The 16,765-nt window shown below is 40.8% G+C and overlaps 1 protein-coding gene across 4 annotated transcripts; it reads left to right on the top strand.

Moving 5' to 3' along the window:
- Positions 1 to 2,286: 2,286 nt before the first annotated feature.
- On the top strand, positions 2,287 to 16,762 carry LOC143513012 (hyaluronidase-2). 4 transcript variants are annotated; one of them, XM_077003925.1, is made up of 7 exons: positions 2,287 to 2,381; positions 3,198 to 3,413; positions 3,507 to 7,061; positions 14,440 to 14,835; positions 15,017 to 15,106; positions 15,342 to 15,635; positions 16,318 to 16,762. In XM_077003925.1, exons 3-7 carry the CDS (start codon positions 6,543 to 6,545, stop codon positions 16,435 to 16,437), a joined length of 1,419 nt encoding a protein of 472 aa, XP_076860040.1. In that variant the 5' UTR covers positions 2,287 to 2,381; positions 3,198 to 3,413; positions 3,507 to 6,542; the 3' UTR covers positions 16,438 to 16,762. The 4 variants fall into 4 exon arrangements, with proteins under 4 accessions (XP_076860040.1, XP_076860037.1, XP_076860038.1 ...); XM_077003922.1 differs by having other exon boundaries at positions 2,288 to 2,381; positions 15,342 to 16,460; XM_077003923.1 differs by having other exon boundaries at positions 2,288 to 2,381; positions 3,198 to 7,061; positions 15,342 to 16,460.
- Positions 16,763 to 16,765: the final 3 nt, after the last annotated feature.

Below are 16,765 nucleotides of genomic sequence, written 5' to 3'. Positions count from 1 at the left end.
CTGCTTATGTGGATGACTGAACCAGAATGAAAGTAGATGTCATATCAAATGAAACAGAAGTAAACTGTTGACAGATCCAGACTCACGACGCATTGGTGCACACACAAGAACCACAGCTGACCTGGTGCAGTTCACGTCCTGCAGTGCTGGAGAGAAGATCCATCTCTCACCAGGGAGCATTTATTTATTCATTATCATGCTCAGTGTTCCCCTCAAATCCGGATTATGATGGGCTGCTTTGATGCCGTAATTTTTGTATGTTTGGCTGCAGGTCTGATAAACGCAAGTGGAGGTGTCGAGAGGTGTAGCAGATGGTTAAACGTTGCACGTGGAGAGAGAAATGCAGATCAAATTAAAAACTTGGGTCTGTGTGTGTTGGTATTTGGATGGAGCGCTAGATTATGGGATTATGGTCAGGTGGGTCATGTGATTATGTGTGGCGTACCATGACCCCTCCAACAACCAGATTACTGGTGCAGATGAGGTGACCTCTTCTCTCTCCTCGTGTTCCATCTCTAATCCAATGTTCCCGCTTCCCACAGTTGGCTCCACACCATCACCTGATCTCTCACTCTCGCAAAAACTCACTCTCCTTGGCTCAGAATAGCCGTGATGTCCGCCTTCATCATCCTCACTCCAGACACTCTGCTCTGATGCTCTGAGGCTTTAGCCAGATCTGTTCACTAGATGTAAGCATGACCTTTAACCCCAGGTCACCCTTCCCCGGCCCGGCCCCGGACCGCTGGTAGGGTGTACATGCACTGACTGCAGACTCACTGTACTGCCATGTCTGCACGTGGAGTAGAGCTCTTCTTGAGTGTGACCCCTGAGTGTGACCCCTGAGCGTGACCCTTGAGCTGACCCCTGAGCATGCCTCTTGAACGTGCCCAGAAGAACAGAATACTGCCCAAGATCTGCCATGTACAGCAGAAGTAAGTCAAGAGTAATTAACGTATGGAAAACTGGCATTTTTCACTTCACTTTCCTCTTTGATATTCAGCCTCCATTTCTGGTTCGATAGGCAGACTGTAAAGAGAAGCCCATTCATGCCTGTGGCAGCGCAGACGATGAATAATAGAATTACCTGAGCGTAAAAACGTAAGACGCTTGATCCTGCAAGCCACAGTTAGAAATGCTTTTTGCGGTTTTTGATACTCCCTGAGAACATTAAAGCTGAAGAGAGTTTTAAAAGGTTTAGATTGGAGGGAAACTGAGCAGCGTTAATCTGTATCCCAGAGAACTGAGGTAACTAAACGTCTGAAGTTTCCATGAAACACGTAATTGTAAGTATTCAATGTGCTGAAAGAAGCCTCTTTTCCCGCCGCCTTTAATGTCTTTTGTCACTGAACTTTGGCTGGTGGTCTGACACATGGAGCTGTGCGTTACGGCTATTGTGTCTGAGCATGAAAGAATGAGGCAGAGGTGAGGTGGGGTGTGTGTGTGTGTGTGTGTGTGTGTGTGTATAGAGGATGGGGGGGGGGTTTCCTCATCTCATATCAAGCTTGTGTTTGATCCACACATCCATGATCCATGCGTTTGATCCACTCATCAATGATTCATGTGTCTGATCCGGACATTTCGGTGAGCTGAAGGCTGAACCTGAGCCCAGGGCTTCGTTCCCTGATGGAGGCCACACCTTACAGGCTCTCTCTGCAGTCCTCTACTCCTGTGATGGCATCTGACTTCGATTCAAGATTCAGAGTGAGCATGTTGTATTTTGTGACATCACATTTCTTGTGCCTGTCCAAAACTGTCCCCCTCTTTGAAGTCCTAAGAGTATGTGCTTATCAATACCATTCATCTCTGGCCCAGTAAGCTGATTGTACTGGGCCAAGCCTTACTGGGAGGTCCATAAACCTGCAGGCTGGACTCTGAAGGGTGGGGTGCAGAGTTTTAGAACTAATGTTGCATCAATCACGTGTCACACAAGCTGAGTTTACTTTTGAACAAAACATTAATAAAGAGGGTGCATAAGTGAAAGTGTCTGTGCGTGCCAGTACTCATCACTGATGGAGGTTTTGGAGCTGGAGATGATGGAGGTGATGGAGCTGGTGTTTTATATGGTGTATTAGAATTCACTCCCTGACTGTACTTTGTACTATGTTCTATGTGAATATTAATGCCATGAAACACAAGGAAGTTGCTGAGAAGGTTATAATGTTATAGCTAATTAATCACATCAGGAATCAAAGGGCAGTGACTTACAAATACTGGGTATCCACGCTGTACCCTCCTGTTGTGACGTTGCTTTCATGGCACATTGGCGCCCTCTATTGGTGGCCTGTATTCAAACAACAGAGCATTAGTCAACATCAGAAAACTCATCACCTTTCAGCGTGGCCTACACTGTTAAACGACGACTAAGACCACCAGCATCTCAGGTAGCAGCATTTTGAATCATCTGAAGCTGTATTTTTTTGTCCCCCTGATAGAAATAGAAGTATGGATACATTTATCTGTGTGTGGTTCAGTTAGGAAGTCTTTAATCTGATTCATAAGTTGATAAAGTGCTGATTTAGTAACTGATTAAAACTGATATCAGAGTTTATTAGTTCCCCAATGTTATGAGCTAGCTCCTTAGATTTGAGAGATTTGGAGTCCAAATAGTCTTGTAGACTCTCATTACTGTTCCCAAATATAGTCGTCTCTGATCTTTATTTAACTGCAGAAAGCTTGGGTCTGCCCATCCAGCTGGTGTGGCATTCAGAGCACTTACAACGTGTGCTGAGATGACCACAGTTATTTGGGAGGACAGCCAAGTTAATCTGAGTGTTTGAGTGTTGTCTGATAAGAACATTACCAGGAATACTCTCGGCTCTCCTTCACCAGCTGCACACAAATACTCAGTGGATGTAAAAAAAAAAAGAAAAGAGAGAATATATATATATATATATATATATACATATACATATATATATATATATATATATATATATATATATATATATATATATATATATATATATATATATATATATATATATAAAATTTTGAACCACATTTCGATCGAGCCCATGGGCTATAATAGAAACATGAGTCTAATTAAATGAGACTTGTTTGTCAGTGATATTAGGAAGTGCCCACTGACCTCTAATAAAGTGTTTGGACGAGCAGTCGGACACACATGGGTCTTCTTTACTGTCAGAGCAGGAACGTGATGAGCTACTGACTTTCATGAATGTTACTGCTTTTCCCAGATATCAATCAGCGCCTGCTGTTTGCTCTTCCCAGCTGTGTGATGTGAGGCGTGGCCTGGGTGGGTGAGCAGGAGGCCTTGGTGTGGAGCTGAAGGATCCCAATGTTTCTTGGTCAAAACCATCTGGGAAATCGTCTGGGAAAACATCGTAACTCCCCAATGCACAAGTGATGCGCCTCTTTTTTTAAAAAAAATCCCTATATTGGGTGAATTGGAGGTGGGATGCTGATTGTGGATGATGATCTTGAGGCAGAGGTTGCATGTCCTTGGAGGCTGATGACCAACTCCTCGTTATCATTCTCGCTCTCAGTCCACAGGGTTCCAGCGCCGTGGGGCTGAAGGACAGAGAAGAGGGAGATCTTGAGTGGTGCGTGTTTGGGCTGTGATGAGTCCCATTGTGCCTGCTGACAGTCACCTTGTGATGGGGCAAGACGGGCGGGTTTGCAGCGTGGTGCGGTGGGCATCCACACACTCACTGATACAAACGGATGTCATATTGAAAACGTGTGTGACCCCAGAGCAGATTAATTATAATATGTAAGAATATTCTAATGCTGTATAGTATTATGATATTTTTTTTTAATAACGTTTTGTTCATGTGACCTAATTAGGTGTTGTTGAGTCACGTGTTGAAACGTACAAAATGAGAACATTAGATTCATGCGCTGTAATTGGTTCGTTTATAAAGCATATATTTAGTCTCCAAAGTGTATTACGAATTTCAGGAAAGTTCTTGAAATGTCACGTGTGCATGCACAACAATTGGCGCACACGTTTGATGCCCAGCTACCGTGGGAGGAAGGATTTATGTCCGAGAGAGTTACAGGAGGAAAGCAGTGCGTATCTCCGCTGTCCACGTTCCAGATAGCGGAGACCGGGACAGTTTGATACTTATTCGTAGGTTCCGATTCGTTTGGCTGCTTATGCCCTCTGGTTCGGTTCCTTATTCGCCGATACTCATTCGACCAACAACGGTAAACTAATAGGAGTGTTCACATCGAACATTTGTTGCGCACTTTCCCCCCTTCCAGACGATCATGATCAGCCCGTTAAGAATTGATTATGTTTCTCATCCTGACATTGTAAATAACAAAATGACATTAAATTACATTAATTATTTTGTAAAATATGATTTTATGTAAGTGTATACATTCATTTCAACGTGCAAATAAATTTTGAAGACGTTTTGTGCTAAATTTCCACTGCAAGTTAAACCTATTTTAGTCTGGATCCTGGCAATTTTATTCCTCATATCTAACCGAAACTCGCCACTTTCAGCAATAGTATGCACAAGTGAATCTGAACAAAAAATACGAGCAGGCTTGACAGGACACAGCAAATGAGAATTTTTCAGTTTAAGTTTATCTGGATATATCAAACCTGCCAACTGCACCGTGGCGCATAGGCAGCCGTGCACATGCGGCGCAGGTCCAGCGTTGTAAGGAAAATCCTCGTTTGGGCTGCGTCAAGATAATTTACTCAGACCTAACTGACAACACAGAACACGGAATAATAGTGCAAAAGTAATAAATGTGCCAAAAGTGACGTTTTTGGAGCATACCTATGGCCTTATTTAATGTTGGGCCAGACAACGTTCCCCTTGTTGAAGGGGAAACTGGCTCCCAACCATTTCATACCTCAAAACTATGGTATTTAGAGTACTGGTGCATAAAGGCCAATTAACTAAAGATACTGGCGTATAGAAAAAAGGCATTCTGAAAGCCAATGTTAGCTCATATAAATGACAAGTTCATCATAGAGACCTATACTCCCTGTAAGAAAATCTTATTTTAGACCAACCAGCCTATGGTGATTTCATTGCTCAACCTTATATGTCCAGTACACTCAGAAAAAAATATTGTTGACATCCTCGAAACTCACCTCATTACTAGTTAATCTGTCTTTAAAAAACAAAGTGCGCAGCATATATCCGACGTGAACACTCCCTTTAGATTACCGTCATTCGTTCAACGAGAAGCTGCGGATAAGGAACCAAACTTAAGCCGCCGAATAATAAGGTATAAATAGGTTGTCAGACGGACCAGGAGCTGTAACTTACGTTAGCGTCGTATGAAGGTTGCTGGCTGCACCAGGGATTCTCACCAGGGTTTCTCACCAGGGTTCCTCGCAAACGTCCGCCGTGGCCCCGAGGCTCCGAGGCTGTGTGCGTTCCTGCCGCGTCTCACCTGTTGCAGGCCAGCTCGGTTCCTTTTGCATTGGGACTCTTTGGTGTACAATTAACGTTTACTCAGTCGGTTTAAAATCTGACGGCAGACGGTAGTTTAGCTTGAAAGTAGAATTATGGAAGAGGACAGAACGGCTGTGTGTAGTAGCACTTAACCTATAATAAGACCTATAAGAAGACCTGCACTATAATAATGACACTGGTTTTGATGCCACGGCGTCGCCAAATTGGTATGCTCAGTTATTTTCTCCGACAGTAGAAAGAAAACAGGTGATAGTTATAGTGTTAAACATCCATCTACTGTGGACATTATGCAGCTCATCAAATCAATTTTTTAACCTGCACCATCTCTCTGACAGCATACAAGGTCGTGTGATTACTTTAGGGGTGGATGTTTTATTCATTATTTTATATTTCAATGAAAACACGAGATCTGCTGTTTACACGATGTAACTTAGAAAAGTTGAGGCTATGTAAGTTTCCGATGAAAACACGCTAAGGTAAGGTGTTGGCTTGTTTTACAATGAGCGATCGATAGTTTTGACTTGAATGCGAAATTTATTGCTTTTTTAAAAGTTGCTAAACGTGTCTTTCTCAAGGTAGGTTAGCTAGCTGAAACTGGCAAAATGATCAAAGATGTAACATATACACCTAGAATATGTCAGCTGGGCCATGGATTCACCTTTCAGTAGTGAATTTATGATTGCGCCTGCTATAGAGTTATTTATCAGACATCCATTTAATTATTAGCGCCCACCAAATACGTTTAGCCTACTGTCTGGCACCCTGCTTGTGCCTCTGTCTGTGCCCTCTTTGCAGTTAGCTGTTCTGTGCAATACTGGGCAAACTTGCCAAGCAGAGGTGGGATGAGCGGGTGAGTTCTCCATCCTTGTTGATCTTGTTCAGTGTTGTCAGCAATCTGGTCTCCAGCACTGAGGTCTAATGCATCAGACTGGCAGGTCGATGGTTTTGATTGGAGGGGAGACATTGCTGGTATTGTAGATTTGTCCCAACATGATCAATCTCAGTCCAGGAAAATGACACAGTGTTGCAATGTGGGGGGAAAGATGTAAAGAAATAAAATGTAAGAAGTGAAGAAGCAAAGCGCAGAACTGAGAGGTGACGAAAGGCCGGGTCAAAGGTCGACATTTGCTCGCCTTCATGGCTCGTGGGAGACTCTCTGGACCTCGCTGCTCCCTTGCTCCTCTCCTCCTTCTCCTCTCTCCGTTTTTCCTCTCATCTCCATGTCTCGGTGGGCCAGCCCGCGCCCCTCTAATCACCGGGCAGCCCTTCCTGGTCCTGTGGGGCGTGTCGGATGACATCTGCATGGACCGTCCGGAGCCCAGGGCCTTTGGCATGGAGCAGGATGGCCGCGTGACCATCTACGATAAGGACTCGCTGGGCCTTTACCCGTATTTCAGCGCCGATGGGCGCGCCATCAACGGAGGCCTGCCCCAGCACACCAGCCTAGAGCTTCACCTCCAGAGGGTGCTGAGGGACGTGGTGTGGACTCTGCCCCAGACAGTGGCACCCGGACTGGGCGTGCTGCGGTGGGAAGAGTGGGTTCCTCAGTGGAGCAGAAACACGGGGAGGCGGAGGAAGTACCTGGAGGAGTCACAAGCGCTGCTCTGGGGGTTTTTTCCTAACTGGAGTCCAGAAGAGATCGAGAAATGGGCTCAGGTAGATGATCTGACACACACTCTCACTCTCTCTCTCGTTGTTTTTATAAGGTTGGAGTAAATACTAGCCTGTAGCCTGGAGTTTATTTTTGTATTGTGACTGGCTTGCAAGGTGCAGTCAGTATTAAGCATTAAGATATTTAACTATGGCATCTGGATCATAAAAACACCTTATAAACAGCTTTAAACTCGCAGTTCTGTTGGGGTGTGCAAATATGACAGATGACAGATATTTACTAGGGGTGGGACGCGATCAAAAAAATTAATCGAATTAATCGGAAGCTTTGTAATTAATTAATCGAAATTAATCGCATTTTAATCGCATTTCAGTATTTAACATGAGAAATATTAATTTAAGTTTGAATGATAAATGAATCAATGAACATAATCATAAACTTCAACATCTTGTTTATTTTTCCACCAGTCTACTACACAGACCAATATATGTGTAGTGTGCAGAAAACAGTTCAGAACATTGGAAATTCTGATCAAAAATGTTGTTTCATTTTGGGAGTTTTGCTCAGGATATTGGAAGAATTGAAGTAAATCAGAAGATGTTTTTTAATAGCATTTTAGCAATTTCTTTAATTTCCCAGGCTTCTGCCACAGGCATCTCCATAGTGCCTAGAAGTGGTCTTCTGCATGCTCAAAGCAAATGACTGGATCTTCATCATCTATAGATTCATCATCTATATGAGCTGTCACACCAAGATAATTCTTGTTGCTAACAGAGGTCCAGTGATCCCCAGTCAGAGCCACATTTGTGTCGCTCTTCACAATAACCTGTTTTACTTCCTATTCCTCATCATACAGCTGCTGGATTTTCTTCGACATTGTCTTTCTGGGGTGAGTTTCCCAAAACGTTCTTAGCGCCAAGTACTTCGTTACCTCATTCTTACGTACGAGGTTAAGAAGTACTTGGCGCTAAGAACGTTTTGGGAAACTCACCCCTGGACGGTAGTTCGTAACTTGCATCAGTTGACGCAATGTGCAGCGCTTCTTGTACGTCTTTATCTTCGACCACTGAGAGCGGACAACACAAATAATGTGACGCGTCATGTATAAACGCGTGCGGAGTCGCGCGCTACGGCCACTCGCGAAAGTTTAATCCAGTCTTAATGGTCCAATGAAGGTAATTTAAAAACCAGGACATTTCCTCACAGGATGTGAATTACGGACGTTTGGTCACCCTATCGTACTAGGAATACATTTAGCAGCTAAGTTATCATTACTGACCTGCGCGTTAAGCTGGGCGTACACTGTGCGATTTTTGGCCCATTTTCAGCCGATTTTTCACTCGTTTCGGCTCAATCGCGTGTCGTGCATCGTATAGTTTACACAGGTATACGAGGAGCGATTCACAACTCCCGATCAGAAATCGCAGCGTCGCAAGAATATCAAACATGTTTGAAATTCAAATCGCTCCTCGTGAGAGTATCGCACTGTTGAAGCAGCTCCACGAGCCGACTCTCCCTGCGATTTAGTCGTAGTTTGAGCTGGAGCTGAGTACACGATTTAAAATATCGCACAGTGTACGCCCAGCTTTAGCCGCAACATGTTTTGCGTTACTGCGGTCACGCCATCTGCACTTCGCAAAAGCTCGGTCGCGCTATCTACACTGAAAACTCACTTACGCGCATACACGCGGTATTACGGTAGCGCTTTGGGAAACGACGCAGGATGAAATCTAAGCGCAGATATTGAAAACCCATGAATTGATGCTCTGAACCTTAATTAAATATATCTAAAAATGCTCATAATTTGCTTTTCAGTTATTTTAACTGTTTTAAGTCATTGGGCATTTTAAGTCATGATACCAAACTCAAATTAGAAGATGGCAAAAGCCTGCTAAATGGCGATTTGGTTGCTTATTTTCACTATTTGGAGCTCTATAAAATACACAAAACAAATTGTTATCGAACCAGTCCACTACATTCTTGAAGAACACTTCCTACTTTATCATTCCTGTGATTTGCAAGTGTTTTTACTGTAGCATTTTGGAATAACATGGTGGCAAACTCCTGATACATGACGATTCGTTTGCTTATTTTCAATATTTGGAGCTCAATAAAATACAAAAATCAAATTGTTATCAAACCAGTCAACTACATTCTTGAAGTATACTTCCTACTCTATCAATCCTGTGATTTGCAAGTAATTTTACTGTAGCATTATGGAATAACATGATGGCAAACTCCTGATACATGACGATTCGGTTGCTTATTTTAACTATTTGGAGCTCAATAAAATACAAAAATCAAATTGTTATCAAACCAGTCCACTACATTCTTGAAGTATACTTCCTACTCTATCATTCCTGTGATTTGCAAGTGTTTTTACTGTAGCATTTTGGAATAACATGGTGGCAAACTCCTGATACATGACGATTCGTTTGCTTATTTTCAATATTTGGAGCTCAATAAAATACAAAAATCAAATTGTTATCAAACCAGTCAACTACATTCTTGAAGTATACTTCCTACTCTATCAATCCTGTGATTTGCAAGTAATTTTACTGTAGCATTATGGAATAACATGATGGCAAACTCCTGATACATGACGATTCGGTTGCTTATTTTAACTATTTGGAGCTCAATAAAATACAAAAATCAAATTGTTATCAAACCAGTCCACTACATTCTTGAAGTATACTTCCTACTCTATCAATCCTGTGATTTGCAAGTAATTTTACTGTAGCATTTTGGAATAACATGATGGCAAACTCCTGATACATGACGATTCGGTTGCTTATTTTCAATATTTGGAGCTCAATAAAATACAAAAATCTAATTGTTATCAAACCAGTCCACTACATTCTAGAAGAACACGTCCTACTCTATCAATCCTGTGATTTACAAGTGTTTTTACTGTAGCATTTTGGAATAAGATGCTGGCAAACTCCTTATACATGACGATTCGGTTGCTTATTTACAATATTTGGGGCTCTATAAAATACACAAATCAAATTGTTATCAAATTACTCCACTACATTCTTGAAGAATACTTACTAATGTATCATTCCTGTTATTTACTAGTGTTTTTACTGTAGCATTTTGGAATAAGAGGCTGGCAAACTCCTGATGCATGACGATTTGGTTGCTTTTATTTACTATTTGGGGCTCTATAAAATACACAAATCAAATTGTTATCAAATTACTCCACTAGTTTCTTAAAGTACACTTCCTAGTGTATCATTCCTGTGATTTACAAGTGTTTTTACTGTAGCATTTTAGAATAACATGATGGCAAACTCCTGATACATGACGATTCGGTTGCTTTTATTTACTATTTGGGGCTCTATAAAATACACAAATCAAATTGTTATCAAATTACTCTACTATATTCTTGAAGTACACTTACTAATGTATCACTGTTGTGATTTACAAGTGTTTTTACTGTAGCATTTTGAAATAACATGATGGCAAACTCCTGATGCATGAAGTTTCGGTTGCTTATTTTCAATATTTGGGGCTCTATAAAATACACAAATCAAATTGTTATCAAATTACTCCACTACATTCTTGAAGAATACTTACTAATGTATCATTCCTGTGATTTACAAGTGTTTTTACTGTATCATTTTGGAATAAGAGGCTGGCAAACTCCTGATACATGACGATTCGGTTGCTTTTATTTACTATTTGGGGCTCTATAAAATACACAAATCAAATTGTTATCAAATTACTCTACTATATTCTTGAAGTACACTTACTAATGTATCACTGTTGTGATTTACAAGTGTTTTTACTGTATCATTTTGCAATAAGAGGCTGGCAAACTCCTTATACATGACGATTCGGTTGCTTATTTTCAATATTTGGGGCTCTATAAAATACACAAATCAAATTGTTATCAAATGACTCCACTACATTCTTGAAGTAGACTTCCTACTCTATCATTCCTGTGATTTGCAAGTAATTTTACTGTAGCATTTTGGAGTAAGAGGCTGGCAAAATCATGTTAAATAGCGATTTGGTTGCTTTTATTCACTATTTGTGGCTCTATAAAATACACAAATCAAATTGTTATCAAATGACTCCACTACATTCTTGAAGTACACTTAATAATGTATCATTGTTGTGATGTACAAGTGTTTTTACTGTAGCATTTTGGAGTAAGAGGCTGGCAAAATCATCTTAAATGGCGATTTGGTTGCTATTTGGGGCTCTATAAAATACACAAATTAAATTGTTATCAAATTACTCCACTACATTCTTATTTGAAATAGTTTTTACCTTATTTGAAATAGTTTTTGTCTTTTGAAAAATTGCCACTATATCCCATATGTGCAACACACTCATATATGTACCCACACATACACACCCATCCACCACCGAGGCACTCCTACCCCAAGGGGAGGCCAGGGTTTTTTCTTCTCCATCTGAGTAAATGGATCTACACAGTTCCCACTATCACCCACCCACACCCCCCCCCCCCCCCCCCCGTCTACCTGGAGATGGCTCAATATACATAACAAAGGACAGGCCTGAATGGCCTGGTGCCCAGCACCTCGTCTTTTGACGAGCTCTTGGGAGCTAGTAGGGGAATATCAAAATGGTGGTAGTCCTAGTGTTAAATACACAAATCAAATTGTTATCAAATTACAGTAAAAACACTTGTAAATCACAACAGTGATACATTAGTAAGTGTACTTCAAGAATATAGTAGAGTAATTTGATAACAATTTGATTTGTGTATTTTATAGAGCCCCAAATAGTAAATAAAAGCAACCGAATCGTCATGTATCAGGAGTTTGCCAGCCTCTTATTCCAAAATGCTACAGTAAAAACACTAGTAAATAACAGGAATGATACATTAGTAAGTATTCTTCAAGAATGTAGTGGAGTAATTTGATAACAATTTGATTTGTGTATTTTATAGAGCCCCAAATATTGAAAATAAGCAACCGAAACTTCATGCATCAGGAGTTTGCCATCATGTTATTTCAAAATGCTACAGTAAAAACACTTGTAAATCACAACAGTGATACATTAGTAAGTGTACTTCAAGAATATAGTAGAGTAATTTGATAACAATTTGATTTGTGTATTTTATAGAGCCCCAAATAGTAAATAAAAGCAACCGAATCGTCATGTATCAGGAGTTTGCCAGCCTCTTATTCCAAAATGCTACAGTAAAAACACTAGTAAATAACAGGAATGATACATTAGTAAGTATTCTTCAAGAATGTAGTGGAGTAATTTGATAACAATTTGATTTGTGTATTTTATAGAGCCCCAAATATTGAAAATAAGCAACCGAAACTTCATGCATCAGGAGTTTGCCATCATGTTATTTCAAAATGCTACAGTAAAAACACTTGTAAATCACAACAGTGATACATTAGTAAGTGTACTTCAAGAATATAGTAGAGTAATTTGATAACAATTTGATTTGTGTATTTTATAGAGCCCCAAATAGTAAATAAAAGCAACCGAATCGTCATGTATCAGGAGTTTGCCATCATGTTATTCTAAAATGCTACAGTAAAAACACTTGTAAATCACAGGAATGATACACTAGGAAGTGTACTTTAAGAAACTAGTGGAGTAATTTGATAACAATTTGATTTGTGTATTTTATAGAGCCCCAAATAGTAAATAAAAGCAACCAAATCGTCATGCATCAGGAGTTTGCCAGCCTCTTATTCCAAAATGCTACAGTAAAAACACTAGTAAATAACAGGAATGATACATTAGTAAGTATTCTTCAAGAATGTAGTGGAGTAATTTGATAACAATTTGATTTGTGTATTTTATAGAGCCCCAAATATTGAAAATAAGCAACCAAATCGTCATGTATAAGGAGTTTGCCAGCATCTTATTCCAAAATGCTACAGTAAAAACACTTGTAAATCACAGGATTGATAGAGTAGGACGTGTTCTTCTAGAATGTAGTGGACTGGTTTGATAACAATTAGATTTTTGTATTTTATTGAGCTCCAAATATTGAAAATAAGCAACCGAATCGTCATGTATCAGGAGTTTGCCATCATGTTATTCCAAAATGCTACAGTAAAATTACTTGCAAATCACAGGATTGATAGAGTAGGAAGTATACTTCAAGAATGTAGTGGACTGGTTTGATAACAATTTGATTTTTGTATTTTATTGAGCTCCAAATAGTTAAAATAAGCAACCGAATCGTCATGTATCAGGAGTTTGCCATCATGTTATTCCATAATGCTACAGTAAAATTACTTGCAAATCACAGGATTGATAGAGTAGGAAGTATACTTCAAGAATGTAGTTGACTGGTTTGATAACAATTTGATTTTTGTATTTTATTGAGCTCCAAATATTGAAAATAAGCAAACGAATCGTCATGTATCAGGAGTTTGCCACCATGTTATTCCAAAATGCTACAGTAAAAACACTTGCAAATCACAGGAATGATAAAGTAGGAAGTGTTCTTCAAGAATGTAGTGGACTGGTTCGATAACAATTTGTTTTGTGTATTTTATAGAGCTCCAAATAGTGAAAATAAGCAACCAAATCGCCATTTAGCAGGCTTTTGCCATCTTCTAATTTGAGTTTGGTATCATGACTTAAAATGCCCAATGACTTAAAACAGTTAAAATAACTGAAAAGCAAATTATGAGCATTTTTAGATATATTTAATTAAGGTTCAGAACATCAATTCATGGGTTTTCAATATCTGCGCTTAGATTTCATCCTGCGTCGTTTCCCAAAGCGCTACCGTAATACCGCGTGTATGAGCGTAAGAGAGTTTTCAGTGTAGATAGCGCGACCGAGCTTTTGCGAAGTGCAGATGGCGTGACCGCAGTTTTTGCGTTGAGGTGGTAACGAAGGGTGGAAGTGCTCCTGTGATAAGCGAACTCCTTCCTACATAAAGTGTAAATAACACTATTTTTGTTTGTAGCCTACTTCCATCTGGAAGTTTATATTTAAATTTCCCATCCACCAGCGTAGCCTCTTCAGTCATATCCATCATGATCTTATTGTGCGTCCATATAATCTGTATGTCTGGAACTCGTGCACTGAGAAACATTCCACGGTGCAAAAGTGTCTCGTCCGTTAAATGCGTTAAAATGCGTTAATTTTTTTAGTGCGTTAATTTTCCTGTAATTAATTAATCGAAATTAACGCGTTAAAGTCCCACCACTAATATTTACACAAGTCATGAAACGCTAAACATTCTTTTGATCATATTGCATGAACTCTGTTTTGTACAATATTCAAAGGTTCAGTGTTCAGCTGTTAAATGATAACGATTACTTAATGTGGTCACTTTTGTCTAAAAATGCCATTAAAATGTTACTAGCGGATCAAAGATCTGTAGCATTTGTATGAAAAAGCAAAAAACAAAACAAAACGTGTAACCAGACGATGCTTCACTGATGCCGTTTTCCCCGTCAGGTGGACTTTGGAGCAGCAGCCCAGTCCGTATTAATGGAGACCCTGAGAGAGCTAAACAGCCTCTACCCACAAAGACTGTGGGGGCTGGCTCCATATCCAAGCTGCTCCACATCTGACCCCGCTCAGATGTTGCTGGCCAATTATACCGGCTCCTGTACAGCTGTGGAGGCGGCCCTAAATGACGAACTCATGTGGCTATGGGAACGAAGTTCTGCTCTCTACCCAATCCTGTCTTTGGAGAAGGTTCATGCCAGGACCAAGGTGGAGTGGCTTTACGCAAGCGGGCAGATTAGAGAGGCTCTGAGACTGGCAGCTCTAGCTGGGAAGTCCTATGATATTCCCGTTTTTCCATTGGTCAACAGCGTGTACACATCATCCGGTACCTTTCTGTCTCAGGTAATACCTCTGTGAACACTCTTTCAAAAGTAGGAGCATATACGTGCTTCTTTCTGTTTAAGAGATGTGCAAATATCCTTGCATAATGTGAGAACATGAATACTTTTATGTATATTTTCTAATGTATACTGTATAGATGCACACAAGTGTGTACGTGTGTGTGTGTGTATATTGGTGTCAGGCTGACCTGGTGAATACGGTGGGAGAAAGTGCAGCGTTGGGTTCAGCAGGCGTCATCATCTGGGAGAGCTCCCCCAGTGCTCAAACACAAGTATGAATCTAATTTCTCCAGCCTGGTCTTTGGGGCATTTCTGATCTTTACCAGCTCTCATTACACCAGTACCAGGTCTGCAGTGTTCTCACTAGCTTGGTTCAGGCATGAGAGGCAGTTCAGAGCAAAAATGTGCACTTTCTAGTTTGGTGGATGAAGAGAATCTCTGCTGTATAGTGCTATGTTACAGATATATGTATCGTATATGTACATTTGAATTTGTGTGTCCGTTTAGAAGTTCTGCTCCGAGCTCAGCTTCTACGTCCAAGAGGTTCTCGGCCCTTACGTCGTCAACGTAACCACGGCGACGCGGCTCTGTGGCGTCTCGCTTTGCCAAGGGCGCGGCCGGTGCGTGCGCAAGAACCCGAGAGATCCCGTCTACCTGCACCTTCCCGCCAGACACTTCCTGCTGCTCCCTGACGAGGAGGATGATGTCAGGGCAGTCGGGCAGCTTCCGCCAGCCTATCTGGACGTCTGGAGGCGGGACTTTCAGTGCCAGTGGTTTGAGGCGGTGGCTGATCAGAAATCGGTGAGACCAGATGTTGCAGACCACAGGTCAAATGTTAAAAACCACAAGCTCGATGTTCCAGATCAGAGGTCGCCGACTACAAGGAAGTCGCTCTCAGATATTAGGACCGGGGGTGCAGTAATGCATGCTGGAGCCAGCAGTAGCCCCTCCCACAGTGTGTGCATTACACTTCTGTGTGGGCTGTTGATCACCAGTCTCATGAACTTCGACCTCAGCCCCTGACCTGCTGGATGGTGAAACGCATCGATTCTGTGTACTGAGTCTATATGGAGGCTGAGTAGCTAACAATGAAAGTACACAGTGATTAAGTGAGCAGGCTGCACTCTTGGAGAGCAGCTCACAGGGAACAAGCTGAGAACTCCATAAGGTTCTGATCACTACCCTGAACCCACCGAGATTAGCTTGGCCTTTAGAATCAGTCCGATGTACAGAATTATGCCTCTCATAGAAGGACATTGTCCAGTCAGTCCACAGAAAGGACAGTACAGTGCAGATTTCACACAGATCTGCACAACACTCGGCTCTTTGAGTTACAGAAATACACATCACATTTCTGGGAATCTGCAGATCCATTAGAGGTCCCAGGAAATGTCATATTAGTTAAATGTAATTTGCACCAGTTTTGTTGTGTTCACATGTATAATTACCATGGAAGACTCATGGTTTATGCTCGCCTGCTCAGATCACCCAAGATAATCCAAGGGAGAAGAATAAACACACAGAGGGATTATTTCTTCAAGGGGTTGCCAGATTAGCAAAGGGCATGACTTTATCCTATAGAAGCAATCAAGAGTTTGATTGAAAACTGTAGCAAGACATTTGAAATACAAAGGCCTTCAGAACCCCCCCCAGTACTGGACCAGTACCAGTACTGAAGCTCAATGTCATAGAATTCCAGCATCAAATAAATAAGCCTGTTTTGGCATGTTCAGGTATTGTCAATTTAATGTTGATTTGCTATAATATTAGTTTTCATTCTTTTTCTGTCAAATTTTCTTTTATTAATCAAATTGTTTCTTTAATCATACACCCATGTATTTTCTATAATTTTAGTTTCTTTTGAAGTTTGATTTAATCATCGTGTTCCAGTCCCTTTTAATCATGTGTAAACAGCTCACAGATTTATGAAG

The sequence above is a fragment of the Brachyhypopomus gauderio genome, chromosome 4, assembly GCF_052324685.1.
Source record: "Brachyhypopomus gauderio isolate BG-103 chromosome 4, BGAUD_0.2, whole genome shotgun sequence".
NCBI lineage: Eukaryota > Metazoa > Chordata > Actinopteri > Gymnotiformes > Hypopomidae > Brachyhypopomus > Brachyhypopomus gauderio.
This window is presented reverse-complemented; position numbering and strand designations above follow the sequence as displayed.

Excerpts from the sequence above, each read along its gene's own strand:
- LOC143513012 (XM_077003922.1), top strand. The coding sequence starts at position 6,543 with ATGGCTCGTGGGAGACTCTCTGGACCTCGCTGCTCCCTTGCTCCTCTC. Across the intron at positions 7,062-14,439 it reads AGATCGAGAAATGGGCTCAG|GTGGACTTTGGAGCAGCAGC; the intron begins GTAGATGATCTG and ends TTTCCCCGTCAG. Across the intron at positions 14,836-15,016 it reads CCGGTACCTTTCTGTCTCAG|GCTGACCTGGTGAATACGGT; the intron begins GTAATACCTCTG and ends TATTGGTGTCAG.